This window comes from Moschus berezovskii, chromosome 27 (genome assembly GCF_049115385.1).
Source record: "Moschus berezovskii isolate FMDL1 chromosome 27, NW_MosBer_1.0, whole genome shotgun sequence".
NCBI classification, from domain to species: Eukaryota; Metazoa; Chordata; class Mammalia; order Artiodactyla; family Moschidae; genus Moschus; species Moschus berezovskii.
In genome coordinates this window covers 8,603,208-8,620,124 of record NC_142486.1, presented here as the reverse complement: position 1 = coordinate 8,620,124, position 16,917 = coordinate 8,603,208, and the positions used below count along the sequence as shown (strand labels likewise).

Genomic DNA, 16,917 nt, shown 5'->3' with positions numbered 1-16,917 from the left:
AATGCTTGTGTTCTGGTCTGCATGGTCTGCTCAACTGGAAGCTCTTTGAAAGCAAAACCCAATTTTGTCCTCAGCACTTTGCATGCCAACTTGCACAGCGCAGGCATCATTTAATCAACGATTGCTGAATTCAATGAGACATTGATGTAGGGTGTCAAGTATGGACAAAGTGGCACCTCAGGATCTCAGGGGGAAGTCTTGTTGGAATTCTAACTGAATGTTGGAAGAGTAAGTGGTCATCAAGAAGAGATAAGAGAATTCCAGGTGAGAACAGAGGTGTGCAAACGTTGGAAGGCATACTGAAGGTGTGAAATTCTCTATAGTTGGAGCACATTGGTGTATCTGGGGAGTGAGGGCCCCAAATAGGAGAGAGAGCAGTACAGGCTAGTGTAGAACCTCAGTAACATTGGTGTCAAGTCCATAAAATATAGATTATGGCTGCAGCCCTGGCCAGAGAACTAAGATGTTGCCCTGGGAAAGAGCCAGAGACCCCACTGGCAGCGCCTCGCACCTCAACCTGCACACAACACGTGCTGCCAGCTGACCCGCAGACCCAGGCCCGCTTGGGAGCCCAGTGGACTCTGAGATCCCCAGGGTGGGGCCTGTTGGGTGGGACGCCCGGGGTGGGGCACCTGGGGCGGAGAGCGCAGGCGCGCTGATGCCTCGAGCCCCAAGGGGAGGGCGGGTGCGCGCACTTCTCGCGCACGCGCGCACGGAGGGGGCGACGGCTGCGGTGACGCTGCTGCGCCGGGCGGGCGGCGGCGCGTGAGGCGCGCGATTCTCGGTGTCTTGGGAGCAGTGCCCCGGCCCCCGCCGTTCCCGCCGCCGCCATGTCGGGCCGGTCGGTCCGGGCCGAGACCCGCAGCCGGGCCAAGGATGACATCAAGAAGGTGATGGCGGCCATCGAGAAAGTGCGGAAATGGTGAGGGGCCAGGCCCAAGGGTGCTGGCGGGCGGGGCCGCCGGCCGAGGTCCAGAGCAGCGGCGAACTGGCAGGCGGGGTGGGAGCCGACCGGCAGGCGCTTGGGGGGAGGGGGGGAGCGGAGAAGGCGGGAGGAGGGAGCCGCTCGCGTCGGCGTGAGGTCAGAGGGCGCGCCGGCCGCGACCAATCAGAGGGTTGCCCGGCCCGCGGGCCCGCCCACCTGCTCCCCCTGCCCCCGGCAGCGCGGCGCCGGCGGGGAGCTGCCGGCTTCCGGCGGCGCCGGGCCTGAGGGGTTTGTTTAGCCGCGGGCCCGCGCCGGCGTAGTCTCTGCGCCCGCCTGCCTGAGGAACCTTTTGCGTTCTGAACTGTCCCGTATACTAACTAACAATCTCTGAGGGGTTCCCGTTGGCCAGACTGAGCACTCTGCGTATTAAGGCGTCTGGGTTAGGTGAGAACTTTTCGGCAAGCCACCTGCCACGGGACCAGGGAGTCATTAGAATAAAAATTCCTGTCTTTCTCCTAATATGGGCTCACGCGCGCGAGCTGGGTAGGCATTTTCTGTTGGTGACCTGGGAGCTGTTAGTAAAAGAGTCAGGATCTCCCCCTTGTTTGGAAACGGCTCCTGTCATGTTCATTGCAGGCGCAGGTTGACTGCCTATTTTGTACCAGGAGTTCCAGTGCGTTATCACCTTAAGTTTTCACAGCCAGGTGTTTGCGCCAAGTTCTTGAGTACTTTTCTCTAGCTGATTGCTACCGATAACTTTTACTTTACCAATAACTTTAAAGCCGGGTAGGTGTTAGCTCCCTCCAGGAAGCCTTCTCCAAGACCTCCTGCCCTTCACCCTCCACTCCCTTTAGAGTCATTGTTACTGTTTAGTCGTTAAGTAATGTCCTACTCTTTGCGACCCCATATAGCCCGCCAGGCTCCTCTGTCCATGGGTTTTTCCAGGCAAGAATACTGGAATGGGTTGCCATTTCCTTATCCAGGGTATCATCCCAACCCAGGGATCGAACCGGCGTCTCCTGCTTTGGCAGGTGGGTTCTTTACCACTGAGCCACCTGGAAAACTGAGGGTCATTACCTTGGACTTTATTTGCATGTTTATTTGCTACAGGACCAAGTTCCTTATCTCTGAGGACTTACAAATACTAGTTAAATAGTTAATGAATTTCCTCCTCCGAAACTAACGCTTTAGGTTTCGTGAAACCTACGACGGGGCATCCCTTCCTCTTCTGTCCATCTTTTTCCTCACCTGCAGCCTGGGGCAGTTGAGCATCTTCTGTCACCTGGAATTCTGTCTCACCTGGAACTCTGTTCCGGGCTCCCTGTGATCTGTCTGCCTGCTTCAGGACTGGCTCAGTTCCCTGGCCTCATTCATTACTTTGTATTTTTCTCAAGTGTGAATTTTTTAGCACTCTTCTGCTTAGGAAATAATGCTTTACTGACCTCTTTCTGTCCTTAGGATAAAGACCAAAAATGATCCTTCATACCTCACTAGACTGGCTCAAACTGCCCTCTTTCGCAAGAGGCTGGCCATCTTTCAGTTGGGGCCACACTACCTTTCCTTCCGCCCGGCAACCTTCCTCTACCCGCTCCTTCCACTTGCCTAGTTAGTGCCTGGCTCTGCTCTGCAGTTGTGTCCACACTGAAACCTTTCAAGAGACCCAGTCTAAATCGGGTCCTCTCCTATATGGAACTTTCCACAGTGGCGTTAGGTTGAACCATAAGACATCTATATTTGCCTTTTTTATCTGCAGAAATGGCAGTTTGATGTGGTTGACTCTAATGATCTGGTTTCTAACTGAAATGAGTTGTGTGGTGTCTGTTTATAGTTCGAATTCAGGCTCGGGAGAGTCAGGTCTGTGCATCTTGTTCCCTGCGTGCCCAGGACCTAGCAGAGGGTCTTGTAGATTAAATACTTGTTGAATAAATGAGTGGCTTGTCCAGAAATTAATTCCAGTTTCTAAGTCTTTAGTTCATTCTTCTTTCTGTTACATCACAGTCTCTATATTTTTGTGATGTCATTTGCTGAATAGCATCATCAATAACAGGAGTTACTTTTTTTGCTTTTTTGTGCTCACATTGGGACTCGAAACTTTCAGAAGTCACACTTCAGGCTCCCCAACTCTGGCCATTCATAATCTGCACCCTTATTCAAGAATGTTACTTGCCTTTCCCTCCCCAGGTATGTGGGGGGAGGGGAGAACAGCTACTCATTTTTTTTAAGGCCTATCTCAAAAGTACTGTCTTGTGTAAAACGAAATCTTAAAGCCATCTTTCCATGGCACTTGGCCTTCACCTCTTCCAAAAGCCAATGTGAGGCTCAGTTCTGTTAGCTGAAAGCATCGTGTCCTGCTCCTTGGTTATTGGAATTGTGTTTCAACCCAGAGTTTCCCTGGTGGCTCAGGTGATAAAGAGTCTGCCTGCAATGCGGGAGGCACAGGTTTGATCCCTGGGTCGGGAAGATTCCCCTGGAGAAGGAAATGGCAACCCATTCCAGTATTCTTGCCTGGAGAATCCCATGGGTGGAGGAGCCTGGTGGGCTACAGTCCATGGGGGTCACAAAGAGTCGGACACAACTGAGCGACTAATGCACCCAGAGTTTCATGGGAGTTTTGCCTTCCATGGAATATCCTGGTCTTTCAGCCTTCTTTCTTGTCGCCTTCACATATTACAATGATTTCTTTACTTATCATTTCATTGCTATGAGTTCCCAAGATAGGGATGCTATCTTATATATCCTTTATCGCCTGTAAGGCTTTTAATAATAGGACTTTATAAAATATCAGTGGGATTGAATTAATTTTGGGGAGATGAAGAAGTTATGCAAGATGGATACCTGAGTTTGAAAATGTGCTCATACTCCATACTACTGTAGTCTGTGAGGAAAAAAATGGTTTTGGTACACCATGTGAGCAGAGGTGACAAGTGGAAGGTTCAGGGCTAAAGGAATTCGATAGTGAAGTGTTTCTGGAAAGGGTGATTTTGCCTTGAAAAGTAAAGTGTGATTTGACAGAAAGTTTATGAAGCATTTAAGACCGAAGACGTGATCTGGTGAGAAGTAGAAAACCACAAGTTCTGATCAGAGAATCTGTTCTATTTTATTGGTTCTGAGAAGTGTCTTTGTTTTAGGGAGAAGAAGTGGGTGACTGTGGGTGACACGTCCCTTAGGATATTTAAGTGGGTTCCTGTGACAGACAGCAAGGAGGTAAGTGTGGAAGAAAATCAAAACAACAAAAAGGTATCGTCTTCTTTCTTTCTTTCTTTGATTGGCTCTTAGCTGTTACAGGATTTATTTCCCCAGAATTGAGTTGAAAATACTTCAGGAACCCCTCTGTCATTGGTCCATGCAAAGCCTCTCATTTTACTAGATTCCCGCTTCTCCCCGTTATTCCCTTTTCTTAACCCATTCCTCTTTTCCAGGGCTTGGCCAACTACAGCCCAGGCCTGCTTCTTGTAATTCCATATAGTTTAATTAGAACACACCTGTGCCCGTTGGTTTCCTTATTTGTGGTGGCTTTTGAATTGTAATGGTAGAGTTGAGTAGGCCATAACATGTAATGGCCTGCAAAGCCCAAGATATTTATTATCTGGCCTCATAAGAAAAAGTTTGTGGACTCCTGCTGCCCACTGTAGCGTATTAGATGTGTTTTGTATGTATATGTGCCTTTCTAATTTCCCTTCCATGATTTTATTTGTACATCTGTATATTCTTGAAAAATACATAGCATTGTTTCATATTTGTATTTTTAAAACTTGCATCTGTATATAGCATTGTGCTGTAAACCTCTTTTCTCTTTTTGTTTGAAAACTTGAACGTGTTTCTATAATTGTAAATAAAATTATTATCTTTACTCTTGCATTATATTCTCTTATGTGCAGTAACCACATTTATCTATCTATACATTCCCTGAGTGATAAACTCCCAGATTTCTCCCCCTTTTTATTCTAATTGTTTTTAAAAGATCTGAACTATAAAATGCGTACAAAAGTATCTAAAACATAATATACTATACAGGGAAAAAAATATGAAGCTAATACCCTTATAAAAACCACCCATGTCAAAAGATAGAGGTTGCTAACTCCCCCAGCAGCCTCTGAAACTTCCCATCATCCCTCTTTCTCCCCTCCAGGGGAGATCAGTTTCCTTCTTTTGCTTTTCTTACTACTTCTTTCAGTTCAGTTCAGTTCAGTCGCTCAGTCCTGTCTGACTCTTTGCGACCCCATGAATCACAGCACACCAGGCCTCCCTGTCCATCACCAACTCTCGGGGTTCACTCAAACCCACCTCCATTGAGTCGGTGATGCCATACAGCCATCTCATTCTCTGTCGTCCCCTTCTCCTCCTGTCCCCAATCCCTCCCAGCATCAGACTCTTTTCCAGTGAGTCTACTCTTCGCATGAGGTGGCCAAAGTATTGGAGCTTCAGCTTTAGCATCAGTCCTTCCAGTGAACACCCAGGACTGATCTTAGTCATGTGTAAACATTTCTTTATATAAACAACATCATGAAGTATCTATTTTTGCGGGTCTGACTTTTTTTGCCTAGTGTTATGTTTGTAGAATCATCCATGTTGTCTTTGGAGCTGTTTGTTCCTTTTCCTTGATATATGGAGTTCTGTTACAGGACTGTACCATAATTTATTAATATCTTGTCAATTTTCCTGTAGATGGATATTTGGATTGTTTACAGTTTGGGATAATAGGAACAAAGCTCCTGTGAACGTTCTTATTTTGTAAACAGGTCAACACGTGTGTGAGTTTTCCTAGAGTATATTCCTAGGAGTAGAATTGCCAAGTCTTAGGATATGTGTATTTTGACCTACACCAGGAATGCCAAAGTGATTGTACCATTGTATATTCCCACCAGACATACCAGAGTTCTCACTGCTTCAAACCCTCATCAACAGTTAGTGTTGTTGGACTTCATGTATTAAGATATCTCATTTTGGTTTTGATGTGGTGATTAAGGATGTAATTACTGATGAGATGGAGAACTTTCTCAGCATCCTTTGGGATTTCCTCTTTTAGGCAGTGCCAGTTTAAGTCTGTTTGGTTATGGTCTTTTTCTTGCAACTTGTAGGGATTCTCTGATATTTTTCCTTATAATCTACAAGCTTGTCATTCTGTTCTTCTTGCTCTGTAGAACCACCTTAATCTAGCTACTTTTCCTGCATTTACTTAAACGTTCATGGGACTTTCATCCTTTAATCTGTTAAAATGATGAATTTCTGATGTTTGAACCATTGCATTCTTAAGACAAATTCTACTTGGACATGCCTTTCTTCTTTTTTTTCTCATGATGTTACATTCAGTTCACAAATAATTGAGATATTTGCATCTGGTTTGCAAATTGGTCTGTAATTTTCTTTCCTTATGCTATCTTTACCTTGTTTACACCAGCATCCTAAAACAAGTTAGGCAATTTCCCCTCTTTTGATTTCTAGAACAACTTGCATAAAATGAAGGCCCTGCCTTTAGTCCTTTCTGGGTCTTTGGTGGCGGGAGAGGTGTTGATTATCATTACAGTGGCTCTCATGGTGATTGATGTATTTAGGTTTTCCCTTTTTCTGTACTTATTTTGCTGTTTTGTATCTTTTCCAGAAAACGTTTCCATTTCAAGTAGGGGATTGTTCTTTTAATGGGGGACAGTGCTGAGTCTTCACCCTTACCCACTTCCCCAAGAGTGTTTAGAAATGAGGCAAGGCACTGTTTGGTTGGCCAGCCATGCTAAGCTTTTGGCAATACATGAGTCAGTCCTGTGCAGTGAAGAATTAATCAGCCTGTCCAGAAGGCCAGCAGTACCCGTGCTGACGAACACTGATCAGTTTTCATGTGTACTGCTGTGTAGTCATTTATAATATCCTTTTGTACTTTAAAGTCTCTGTTGGTAATTATTTTGTCTTTTTAACGTTTGTTATTTATGTTTTTTCCATGTAACATGGCGCTAAACTCTTTTTATTAAAAGAATCATTGTGTAATTTTTGTTCATCTTTCTTTCATTTTGCTTTGTTCTCTATTTGATTAATTTTTGCCCTTGTTATTTTCCTTTTTTTGTTTTATTCTGTTTTTTCCACTTCTTGTGTTGAACACTTAGCACTTTTTCTCTAGTTTTTCTTTGCTTTTTTTTTTTTTGCAGTCCATTTCACTTCTGTAGTTATCTCCCACAGATTTGGACATACATGAGTGTCAGGATATCATGATGGTGTCGTTTAGCTGTAAGATTTTCATAGGTTTCTCTTTGGTTTCTTCTTTAGCCCAAAGGTTATTTAATAGAATGATATTTAGTTTTTAGATATGTGAGAATTTTTGAAAGCTGTCCTTTTTAAATTGGTGCTCTGATTCTATGGAATTGGTAGGGTGTTTGTTCTTTGGGATTACTGGGACTCTTTTTGTGACCTAATCTGTAATTGAATTGTGGACAGTTCACTTATAATTAAAACAGATATATACTCTCAATGTGAAATTAAACAATTGAAGGATTTGTTATGTTATCCAAATCTTCTGTATCTTTGCTCATCTTTGTATGGTTTGCTCTGTATGTTTCTGAGAAGAGTGTGTAAAATTGTTGGTTTGTTTGCTTCTTCATGGTCTCAGTTCAGTTCAGTCGCTCAGTCGTGTCCGACTCTTTGAGACCCCATGAACTGCAGCACGCCAGGCCTCCCTGTCTATCACCAACACCTGGAGTCTACCCAAACCCATGTCCATTGAGTCGGTGATGCCATCCAACCATCTCATCCTCTGTCGTCCCCTTCTCCTCCTGCCCTCAATCTTTCCCGGCATCAGGGTCTTTTCAAATGAGTCAGCTCTTCGTATCCTTCATGGTCTATGAGTCAGTTATCCTTTGTACTTTGAAGCTCTATTTTTGATCCATGTATGTTTATGAGTCTTACCTCATCTTGACCTGTTCCTCCTTTTGCCAGTATGTAATGTCCTTCTTTGTCCCTTTCTCACCTCAAATTCTGTTTTATCTGATACTACGCTTTATATCCCATCTTCTTTTGATTTGTATTTGCCTGGTATGTCTTGTAATGCTGTTTTCCCCTGTTTTACATTTTTCTGCTTATTGGGCATATTAGAATTAGGTTTAGGTGTGGGTGACGGAAAACTCAAAATAGCAGTGGTTTAAAGCAGTTATTTTGTTCTTAGAGAAACAGAAGTATGCAGTCCAGGACTGGTGTGGTAATTTTGTTCTAAGAGTCCCCAGGGACCCAGGTTTCTGGCACCCTCTCTGTTCCTTTTGTTTTTAAATTTTTAAGGGTGTAATGGTTTTATTCATTTTACGTTGTTTCTGTTGTGGTAAAATATACATATCATGAAGTTTACCATCTTAACCACTTCAGTGTGTACAGTTCAGTAGTGTGGAGTGCATTCACCTTGTATAACCCATCTCTGAAACTCTTCATCTTGCAAAGGTAAAAAACTCTGTACCCATTAAATAATTCCCCATTCCTCTGTTCTTGTTTGACCTTATATTACAAGTTCGAGCTCCAGCCATCATTCAGCACGTTCAAGTTCAAGGCAGTAAGAGAGTGGAAGGGTTGGCAAATAGTGTTTTCATGACTTTAAGGAGTTTGCCAGAAGTCTCTTTAAGACATATATACCAAGTGTTCATAATAGCTGTGGCATGTCTAGGCGCCAGAAAGGCTGGGAAAGTTAGAGCACCTAAAAATTCTATTTTTATGGACAAGGATTTCAGTCATAATACACTTTACTTTTATTTTTTCCTCTTCACCTCATGATGACTAGACAGATTTTCTTCTACTGATCTGGAAGTTCTACATTCTATTTTTAATATTTTTATTGGCAACTTCCAACCTAGTAAGACTTACACTATTTTTCCGTATCAGTGTATAAAACTTATCAAAATCTGTATTTTTCCTCTGAGCCTCTGGTCTCCATCACCCCCCTCCCCCTCCCCTTTCATCCCTACCCTGTCCTTTGTTTTGAATGTAATTTCATCTTTTTTTGGCCACACCATGTGGCTTGTGGGATCTCAGTTCCCTGGCCAGGGACTGAACCCTGGTCAAAGCACTGGGTGCCTGGAATACTAACCACTGGGCCACCAGGGAACTCCCTAAATGGAATATCCTGTCATGATGACATCTAGCTTCATTTCTTAACTTTTAGTTTGTTTCATCTCTTTATCCTTTCTTTGTATATTCTGACTTCTTCGTCCAGTTTTTGCTCATTAATCTTTTCTTCAGCTCTTATCTATTTCTGCTAATAAACTTATTCACCTAATTTTTACTTTGAACAATTTCATTGCTCAGAGCAGCCTTCCCATGTCCTCCTTGTCTTTCTGGGGGCGTGCCGTATTCCATTTCACTTCTTCTGTCCCGTTAGTCACTCTTCCTGGTGCAGCTTCTCTGTTAATGGTCTTTCGTGGTGCTTGGTTTCCTCCAGTGTCTGGTTGGTTTTCTCTGTGCACTCATCTTTTCCTCTCGACTCTGCGCTGTGTGGGCTAGGAACGTGTAGCCGAGGGGAGAATGTGAGCCTGAGCTCCGCGCTCTCCTCTACATAGCTAAGGGGCTGGGGTCAGCCTCCGGTTCGCCTTTCCCTTTCCCCCTCTCATCTTCCGCTGTCTCCCAGGGGGCTGTCTATGACCAGTCTCCACATGCTGCCTTTATCTGCGCGCAGCCATCCTCGCCAAGTCCATGGAGCTGGCGGGCGAAAGCTTGAGGGGCTCTGGGGCCACCCTTTGTTTTTCATCTAACCTTGGCTCTGGTGATGCCAATACCATAAAGGCCAAAGGTCAGGCTGCTAGATCTCTTGTGTGGGGGAAGGACACTGCCAACACCCCATTTCCCATTTCTCACATAGAAGCCCCTGACCCTTTCCTATTTCTTTTTTTTTTTCGCTTGTGCCATGCAGCATACGGGATCTCACTTCCTCAGCCAGGGATCAGATTTGCCCCTCCTGAATAGGAAGTGCAGAATCTTAACCACTGGACCTGGGGGACATCCCCCTCTGCTATTGCAGGTTCTCCTTGCCCAGGACTCAGCTCCCTTTGTCTCTCCGAAGGACTTCTTACAGTGTTTGTATTGGTTTCTGAGCTGGACCCTGAGGTCCATTGGTTTATCTACCTTTCAGTGGTAGTGTGCCAGCTTCGAAGGTACTAGCATAGACCTGTTAGGTTAGGAAAAATAGAGAATGATCAAATTGGTAAAGAAGAATATGTGAAGGATGTAAGGGAGTGGGACACTGCTGATGGGAGAATAAACTGGGACAGACTTTCTGCAGGTTGATCATATATGGATACTTAAAAGCTTAATTAACCAGGTGTTGGGAATCCTTTCCCAACATATACACATATCAGATCACCCCAGGGTATACTTTAGATATTGTACAGTTTTATTTGTCAGTTATACCTCAGTAAAACTGAGAGTGTGGGGGGGGGGCCTTCAGAATATTTATGCCTTTGATCTAGAAGTTTCACCTCTAGACATTTATCCTCAGGACACAATCGTGATGAGTACAAGGTACAGCTGCAGTGTTGAGTGTTCCAGTATTCGTGGTATTTAAAAATTGCAAGCAAAATGAAGATCTGCAAAGAATTAAGTTATTGTGCAGCCATATATTGTACAGCTTTGTTACCCTTTTAAAAGATGGTCTAAAAAATGACTCAATGGCATAGAAAACTGTTTGTAATATGATGAGTTGGGCAGGGAGCAAGTAATAATACTGAATCATGGTCCATTTCAATACAGTTATATGTTTTGGGTTATCTCTGGTTGTGCAGGTGATTTTCATTTCTTTTCCTGTATTTTCAGGATTTCTTATAGTGAATGCATATTTTACGTGAGCACAGAATCATTGAACTAATGAGAGATCAGGAAAAAATAATAGTAACACCAAAAGTTGGCATGGGTGCTGTGATGCTCATACTCCAAATGTATTGCCAACCTTCTGGTAGAGAGTAGGGAAGCACAGGATATTTTAAGAGAAATATGTTTATACTTTCTGATCTAGAAGGATTTTTTTTTTTGGTGTGAATTTAGCTAAATAATTCAGGAAAAATAAAACATAAGCATTGTAGATTTATTTCTACTAGTACTAAACAAACACAGTCCTAAATAAGGTAAAGCTAAATGTCCACTAGTTGAGTAGTGATTGAGTATGATACCTGGAATATTATGCAGCCAGTAAAAATCATGTTTAGGTAGCCTCTGTAGTTAAATGGTAAAGTGTAATTGCACTAAAATTATGTCTGCATATAAGACGTGAAGGGAAGGACTACATACATATATATGTACAGTTGACTTATTGCTGAGTTACGATTGAGAGTATTCACAAAAACTAAGCTGTGTTACTAGTAGAACGCGTGTACAATAGAGTGACAGGTATGTGAAGTATGGATTAGTAAGTTTGGGATTGTCCAGATTTGAAATTCCAGCTGTGAGGGTGCTCTCATTTACAAATGCTTGGGTTGGTGATTGCCTTTCCTGTGGGCTGGTGTGTTGCAAGCTAGTGCTTACCTTCCACTGTGGTTCCCCCACCCATGTGACTTGCATCCTGCTTGAAGGCAGCGGTGGACATGGGAGGTCACTCTGAGTGGATGCGGTGGATTGGTCAGGAGTAGAGCTTATAGGGGCCCCTGGTCCTGTCCCTGCTCACATTCCATATAAAGTATCCTTTGTCCAGTCAAAGGGCCTTTCTTCTTTCACTTTTTACCCCTAGTTGTGCTCCTGAAACAGGGATCTTTCTCAAATGAGTATTTTGTAATTCTCACCCATCCATGTAGGGAAGGATTGGGCAGAGCATTCTGATCAGGGCAGAAAGCAGGAGGGTCCCACAGAGAACTCCAGTGGAAGCAGATGTATATAGCTGCCTCTCTCTTGTGAGTCATGAGATTAGTGCTGGAAGGGTCCATTTTACTGATAGAGCCACTGAGGCCCGGGGATACCTTGTCCAGGATCCTGTTATTCCTCGGGTCTTGAAACCACTGTTGTTCCTCATGTTCCTAATCCAGTCCTCTATGGTGTCCCAGCACCTTCTCTCTCTCTCTCTGTGAGTCTTCTGCTTGGCTCTGTCATATTCCTCTTTTTTTCCTTTTCTAGAAAGAAAAGTCAAAATCGAACAGTTCCGCAGCCCGGGAACCTAATGGCTTTCCCTCTGATGCCTCAGCCAATTCCTCTCTCCTTCTTGAATTCCAGGGTGAGTTGCATCCTTATGTCTTCCTTGCAGGAAAATGAATGTTTAGATGACCCATCAATAATCTGAAGACTAGTCTGTGTTTCATTTCAGTGCCCACGGTTTTGCTGGTATCTTGCTGGGCACCTGACAGAAGTCTTTGCATTTCAACTTCACAGTAACCCTGCAAAACAGACGACAGTCTCCTCACTTTCCAGCTAAGGAAACTGAGGCTCAGGGAAGTGAGGTTCCATATCTAAAGTTAGTCACTCGTAAGTGAGGGATCCATGGTAGGTCCTGGTTTTCTGGATCAGAAGCTCTTCTCTTTAGACTGTATGAGAGTACTTCAGAGGAGCACTACCCCCTTCTACCCCCAGGCTGGGGTGTCTGTCTGTTTGCAGTTAGTCCAAGCTCTGCCTCCTAAACCAGTCTTTGGTAGACGTCTGGCCTGAGTCAGCACTGCACTGAGAACTCTACCCTTTATACCTGTGTGGCAGTTACTGCTTATGAAACACTTTCACTTCAGTGTCTCCTTTTTATACTTGCATCAGCCTGGGACATAAACCAGGCAGTTGCCATCATCCCGATTTAAGGAAACTGATACTTGGAGAAGAAAAGTATCTCCCTAAGCTGAAGAGTGACAGAACTTTATTATTTTGTATAATAAAATGCTCCTTCCATTTTAGTGTAGAAGATAGTAGTCATTGCAGGATGAAGATTAGAAAAGGCTTACGATTTTCTCTTTGGAGCTAGACTGGGAACGACCAGGTACCCCTCCTTCCCTTTCCCCTGACCGCCCCCACCCCAGGGTTGGTGTGGTACAGAAGAGACTACAGGGGGATGGTTCCCCAGCTGCGTGAGCTGCCCCGCAGCATAAAGCCCCGGGGGACACGGGCGGCTCCATTTCTTCAGCCTGGCCATGTCTCAGCCTTTTCACGCGGTGAACCTGCCGGGTGCCAGGTACTGGGTACGATGCTGGAGACTCAAGGACCTGTGCACCCATTACTGGGTGTAATGGAGGGAGAGCGTGTGTAATACAGTAAATGCAGGTGTGCACAGGAGGCAGCGGGAGCACGAGGTAGGTGGTCGTCTGCACCCGGGGAGCCTGGACACAGGGCTCTGCAGAGGAGAGGCTGCCTGAGCTGCAGGGTGGCAGGTGTAGGGGCTCTGCAGGAAGATGGGAAGGAGCACGTCATACCAGACACCGAGCTGGTAGCTACTCTTAGGTTTGGGTCCGACCTGGCTGGAGCCAGGGGTATGTAGGAAGAACGGCAGGCAGTGAGCCTGGAGATTCGAGAGCAGTGTAGGATGTGATAGGGCCCTCTAGTGGGCAGCAGGGAACCACAGAAGGGTGGGTTTAGAAAGTTCACTCTGGCAGTGGTGTGAGGTCCGCGGGGGGTGGCTGAGACCCAAGGAAGGGCAGCTGGATGGCTGTTGCCAGAGGCCAGGCCTGAACTGAGGCAGTGGGGGAGGAAGGAGTGGACACACGTGGCATTAGAGCAGTAGGACGGGTCCGATTTGGTGATTGGCTGCTGGAGGTGGGGGAGAGGAAGGAACTGTTGAGTCGGTTTTTAGGTGGTGACTTTAAGCCTTCAACAGCGCTTCCCAGGTGGGATCCAGTGGTCCATGAGGCATTGAGGCAGAGCCTGGGCAGGTGCAGGGCTCCTCCAGACCCCGTCGCCCTCCTTCAGATAGTTGAGAATGACAGTTCTACACCTCTTGTGAGAAAGGTTGAGAGGCAGAGCCACATCCCTCCATTCACTGGATAGTCAGAAAATACCAGGTCCCAGCTATAATTAGTGGGATACTAAAGAAGGGACTCATATGCTTATGTTGACCTCCCTGACGTATAAATGTTGCATAAACTTAAAGATTCTGGCTGCATCCGGTGGTGCTTAGAATATATATCATAAAATAACATGTGCTTAAATTCATCAATTTAGATTGTTGGTAATTTGCGATGTGCCGAAGCCCTCGGAATGTCTGCCCTTGGTTCAGGGGCTGTTTGCAGCTGTGATTGGTGTGTGCCCAGCTGTGTCCACACTGTCTGCAGAGACCCCAGGCCCTTGGCTCTGTACTGAGTCCCCCTCGAGCGTGACGGGCCTCAGCCATTGCCTTTGTCATGTTTGATTTTCAGATGAAAACAGCAACCAGAGTTCCGTGTCTGATGTCTATCAGCTCAAGGTGGACAGCAGCACCAACTCGAGCCCCAGCCCCCAGCAGAGCGAGTCCCTGAGCCCTGCGCACACCTCCGACTTCCGCACAGATGACTCCCAGCCCCCCACGCTGGGCCAGGAGATCCTTGAGGGTGAGTCTCCCCTGGCCCAGGATGGGTCTTGGAGGGGCCATGCTCTTGCTCTTGATGGCTTTCTTCCTAAGAGTCACAGGTTAGAGATGGTGCCTTAGAGCTGGCAGCTTCAAGCCATTGTCAGTTGTTCAAGGCTCTTTTGGGGAATGGTTGTATTTTCCCCTTTCACAGAATGACGGAAAGAAACAGCAACACGATTGAGTGCCAGGCTCTCCGCAAGGAAGGCACTTTTCATATTTGAGGCCGGGTATGATTCTCAGGTTTCCCTGGTGGCTCAGCAGTAAAGAATCTGCCTGCAGTGCAAGAGACGCGGGTTTGATCCCTAGGTTGGGAAGATCCCCTGGAGAAGGAAATGGCAACCCACTCCAGTATTCTTGCTGGGAAATCCCACAGAGGAGCCTGGAGGGCTACAGTCCATGGGGTCACAAAGGAGTTGGATACAACTTAGTGACTAAAACAGCAAACATGATTCTCCTTTCAAAAACCCCCTGGAATAGCAACTGTTGCCTCCATTTTATCCATGAGGAAGTTGTCGTAAAAAGTTCAGTTGCTTGGCCAGGATCCCACGGCTGGTGCAACTGCCTGATTTGTTTCATTCCTTCTAACTTCAGAGTTAGTGCCCTTTGTGCTGGATTCTGCAAATTTCTTCTTAGAACGTATGTTGATTCTATAACCAGTGGATACCCCTTCACCAAGGCGCCTCTCAGGAATGCTCCCCCAGCCTAGGAGGTCTTCTGTTGCAGCAGTTACACTGACCTTGCTTTTTCAGAGCCCTCCCTGCCTGCCTCGGAAGTTGCTGATGAACCTCCGACCCTCACGAAGGAAGAACCAGTTCCTCTAGAGACACAGGTAAGGAGATTCTTTGGGTTTCCTAGTTTTTAAAGAAAATGTCAGGGCTCTGTTGATATGCACTGGCTCTCTAGCATGGGAGGGATGTAGTGGGGATGGGGAGGCAGCAAGGGATGCTGGTTAGAAGGTTAGGAGGTAGGGAAGAGGTCCTGTGATCTGAGACAGTCGGGGTTGTGATTAGGGTGGAAGGGGAGGTCTGCTTCAGAGGGATGGCCTTGTCATTCCATACTCTGGCTGCATCTAGATTGCTGAGGAAGAGGAAGACTCAAGTGCCCCTCCCCTGAAACGCTTCTGTATGGACCAGCCTGCAGTGCCGCAGACAGCGTCGGAAAGCTAGCACCACCCTGGCGCCCTTCACCTCCAGGCTCCATGCCTCTATTTATTGCATTCTGGTTCTGGCTGTGCTGTGTTGCTGGGGTAAGGGCGAGCACCGGGGTCCAGAGCCTGCACCTCAGAGCCTTCTGGGCTGGAAGGCGGATGCGGGACCTGGGGTCGTAGCATCATCTTCCCGTCCCTGGCACCTCTGTCTGCCTGATCCTGAGAAGAGGAGCACTCCCGTCCTCTTTGCACCCCAAGGAGGCTGGCACCTCAGCCGCTCCAGGATCATCTGTCACCTCCAGTAGCAGTCTCTGCTCCACAGCCTCTGGACTGAGCTGCTGGTGCTTCTGCAAGAGGAAAGAGAGAGGGAAGGCACCCTCCAGAGAAGAGTGTGCCGAGGGCTTACTTGAACGGAGACTGTAGATTCATGGACTTGCCCATAGGGCTAGGGACCCTATAGGCTGCTGTCGGAGAATGCCTGAGTAGACCCTGGAGGGAAGGCAAGGGCTTAACTCCACACAACGGCAGAAAAGTCCCACCTAGACTTCATGCTATCCTGGCACTTGTACCCATTCCTGAGGCCATCCTGCCTCTCGTGGGCTCTCTGGCTGCTGACAGTCCTTTGTCCCCCACTGTAACCACCCCCTTCCCCCAACACACACACACGCACATACTCACAGCTGTTTCCACCTGGACATTTCATTCCAGTATCCCCCTGCCTCCCGCCATGGTCCCCAGCTCTCCTGCCGCAGACTCTGCCCCAGCGAGAATTTGAGGTTCTGACAGTACTCATCCCCACAGTACTCCTTCAGCCCAGACTTTCTAGAAAGTTCCCTTTTCTTTGAAATCTGCATGTTTCATCAAACCTTGTGATTTTATTTTGTTTCAAAAAAGTTTAAGAAAATGGAAATGGACAACGGTGAGTGAAGACATATTTTAGCACTGAATAGAATATTTTTAAAATTAAACTATTTGAAATATGTCTTGTTGGCAGCTGAGTGCTTCATTCTTGAGGGTTGTGGGGGCAGGGGCTGGTGGTGACGGTGGCTGAGTGCATATGAAGTCACTGCAGGCTGGGCCCTGCCAGTTGTCTTGACTCCCACAGAGTGACTTCAATGAAAATGATTTGGAGATTCTGTTTGAGGTTGTCATGTCCTTTGAGATTATACTTCTGCCCCTGTGTACACCGAATACAACCCTGTGTACATGGGATGTGTTTCCCACAGCTCCAGGTGCTTAGGTGGCTGACTCTTTTAAGTTTTTCTTTTAACTTTTTATTATGGTAAAATACACAACCATAAAATTTACCATTGTAACCATTTTAAAGTACACAGTTTAGTGGCACTAAGTGCATTCACAGCAATGCACAATCATTACCACTATACAGCT

General features: G+C 46.1%; 1 protein-coding gene across 3 annotated transcripts; it reads left to right on the top strand.

Moving 5' to 3' along the window:
* Positions 1–694: 694 nt before the first annotated feature.
* BCL7B (BAF chromatin remodeling complex subunit BCL7B) lies at positions 695–16,510 on the top strand. 3 transcript variants are annotated; one of them, XM_088833164.1, is made up of 7 exons: positions 695–922; positions 4,054–4,129; positions 11,665–11,760; positions 11,981–12,077; positions 14,191–14,361; positions 15,131–15,210; positions 15,455–16,510. In XM_088833164.1, the coding sequence occupies exons 1-7, from the start codon at positions 831–833 to the stop codon at positions 15,545–15,547; spliced, it is 705 nt and encodes a 234-aa protein (XP_088689290.1). In that variant the 5' UTR covers positions 695–830; the 3' UTR covers positions 15,548–16,510. The 3 variants fall into 3 exon arrangements, with proteins under 3 accessions (XP_088689290.1, XP_055266041.1, XP_055266042.1); XM_055410066.2 differs by lacking the exon at positions 11,665–11,760 and having other exon boundaries at positions 698–922; XM_055410067.2 differs by lacking the exons at positions 695–922; positions 11,665–11,760 and adding an exon at positions 1,412–1,468.
* Positions 16,511–16,917: the final 407 nt, after the last annotated feature.

Excerpts from the sequence above, each read along its gene's own strand:
- BCL7B (XM_088833164.1), top strand. The coding sequence starts at position 831 with ATGTCGGGCCGGTCGGTCCGGGCCGAGACCCGCAGCCGGGCCAAGGAT. Across the intron at positions 923-4,053 it reads ATCGAGAAAGTGCGGAAATG|GGAGAAGAAGTGGGTGACTG; the intron begins GTGAGGGGCCAG and ends TCTTTGTTTTAG. Across the intron at positions 15,211-15,454 it reads CAGTTCCTCTAGAGACACAG|ATTGCTGAGGAAGAGGAAGA; the intron begins GTAAGGAGATTC and ends GGCTGCATCTAG.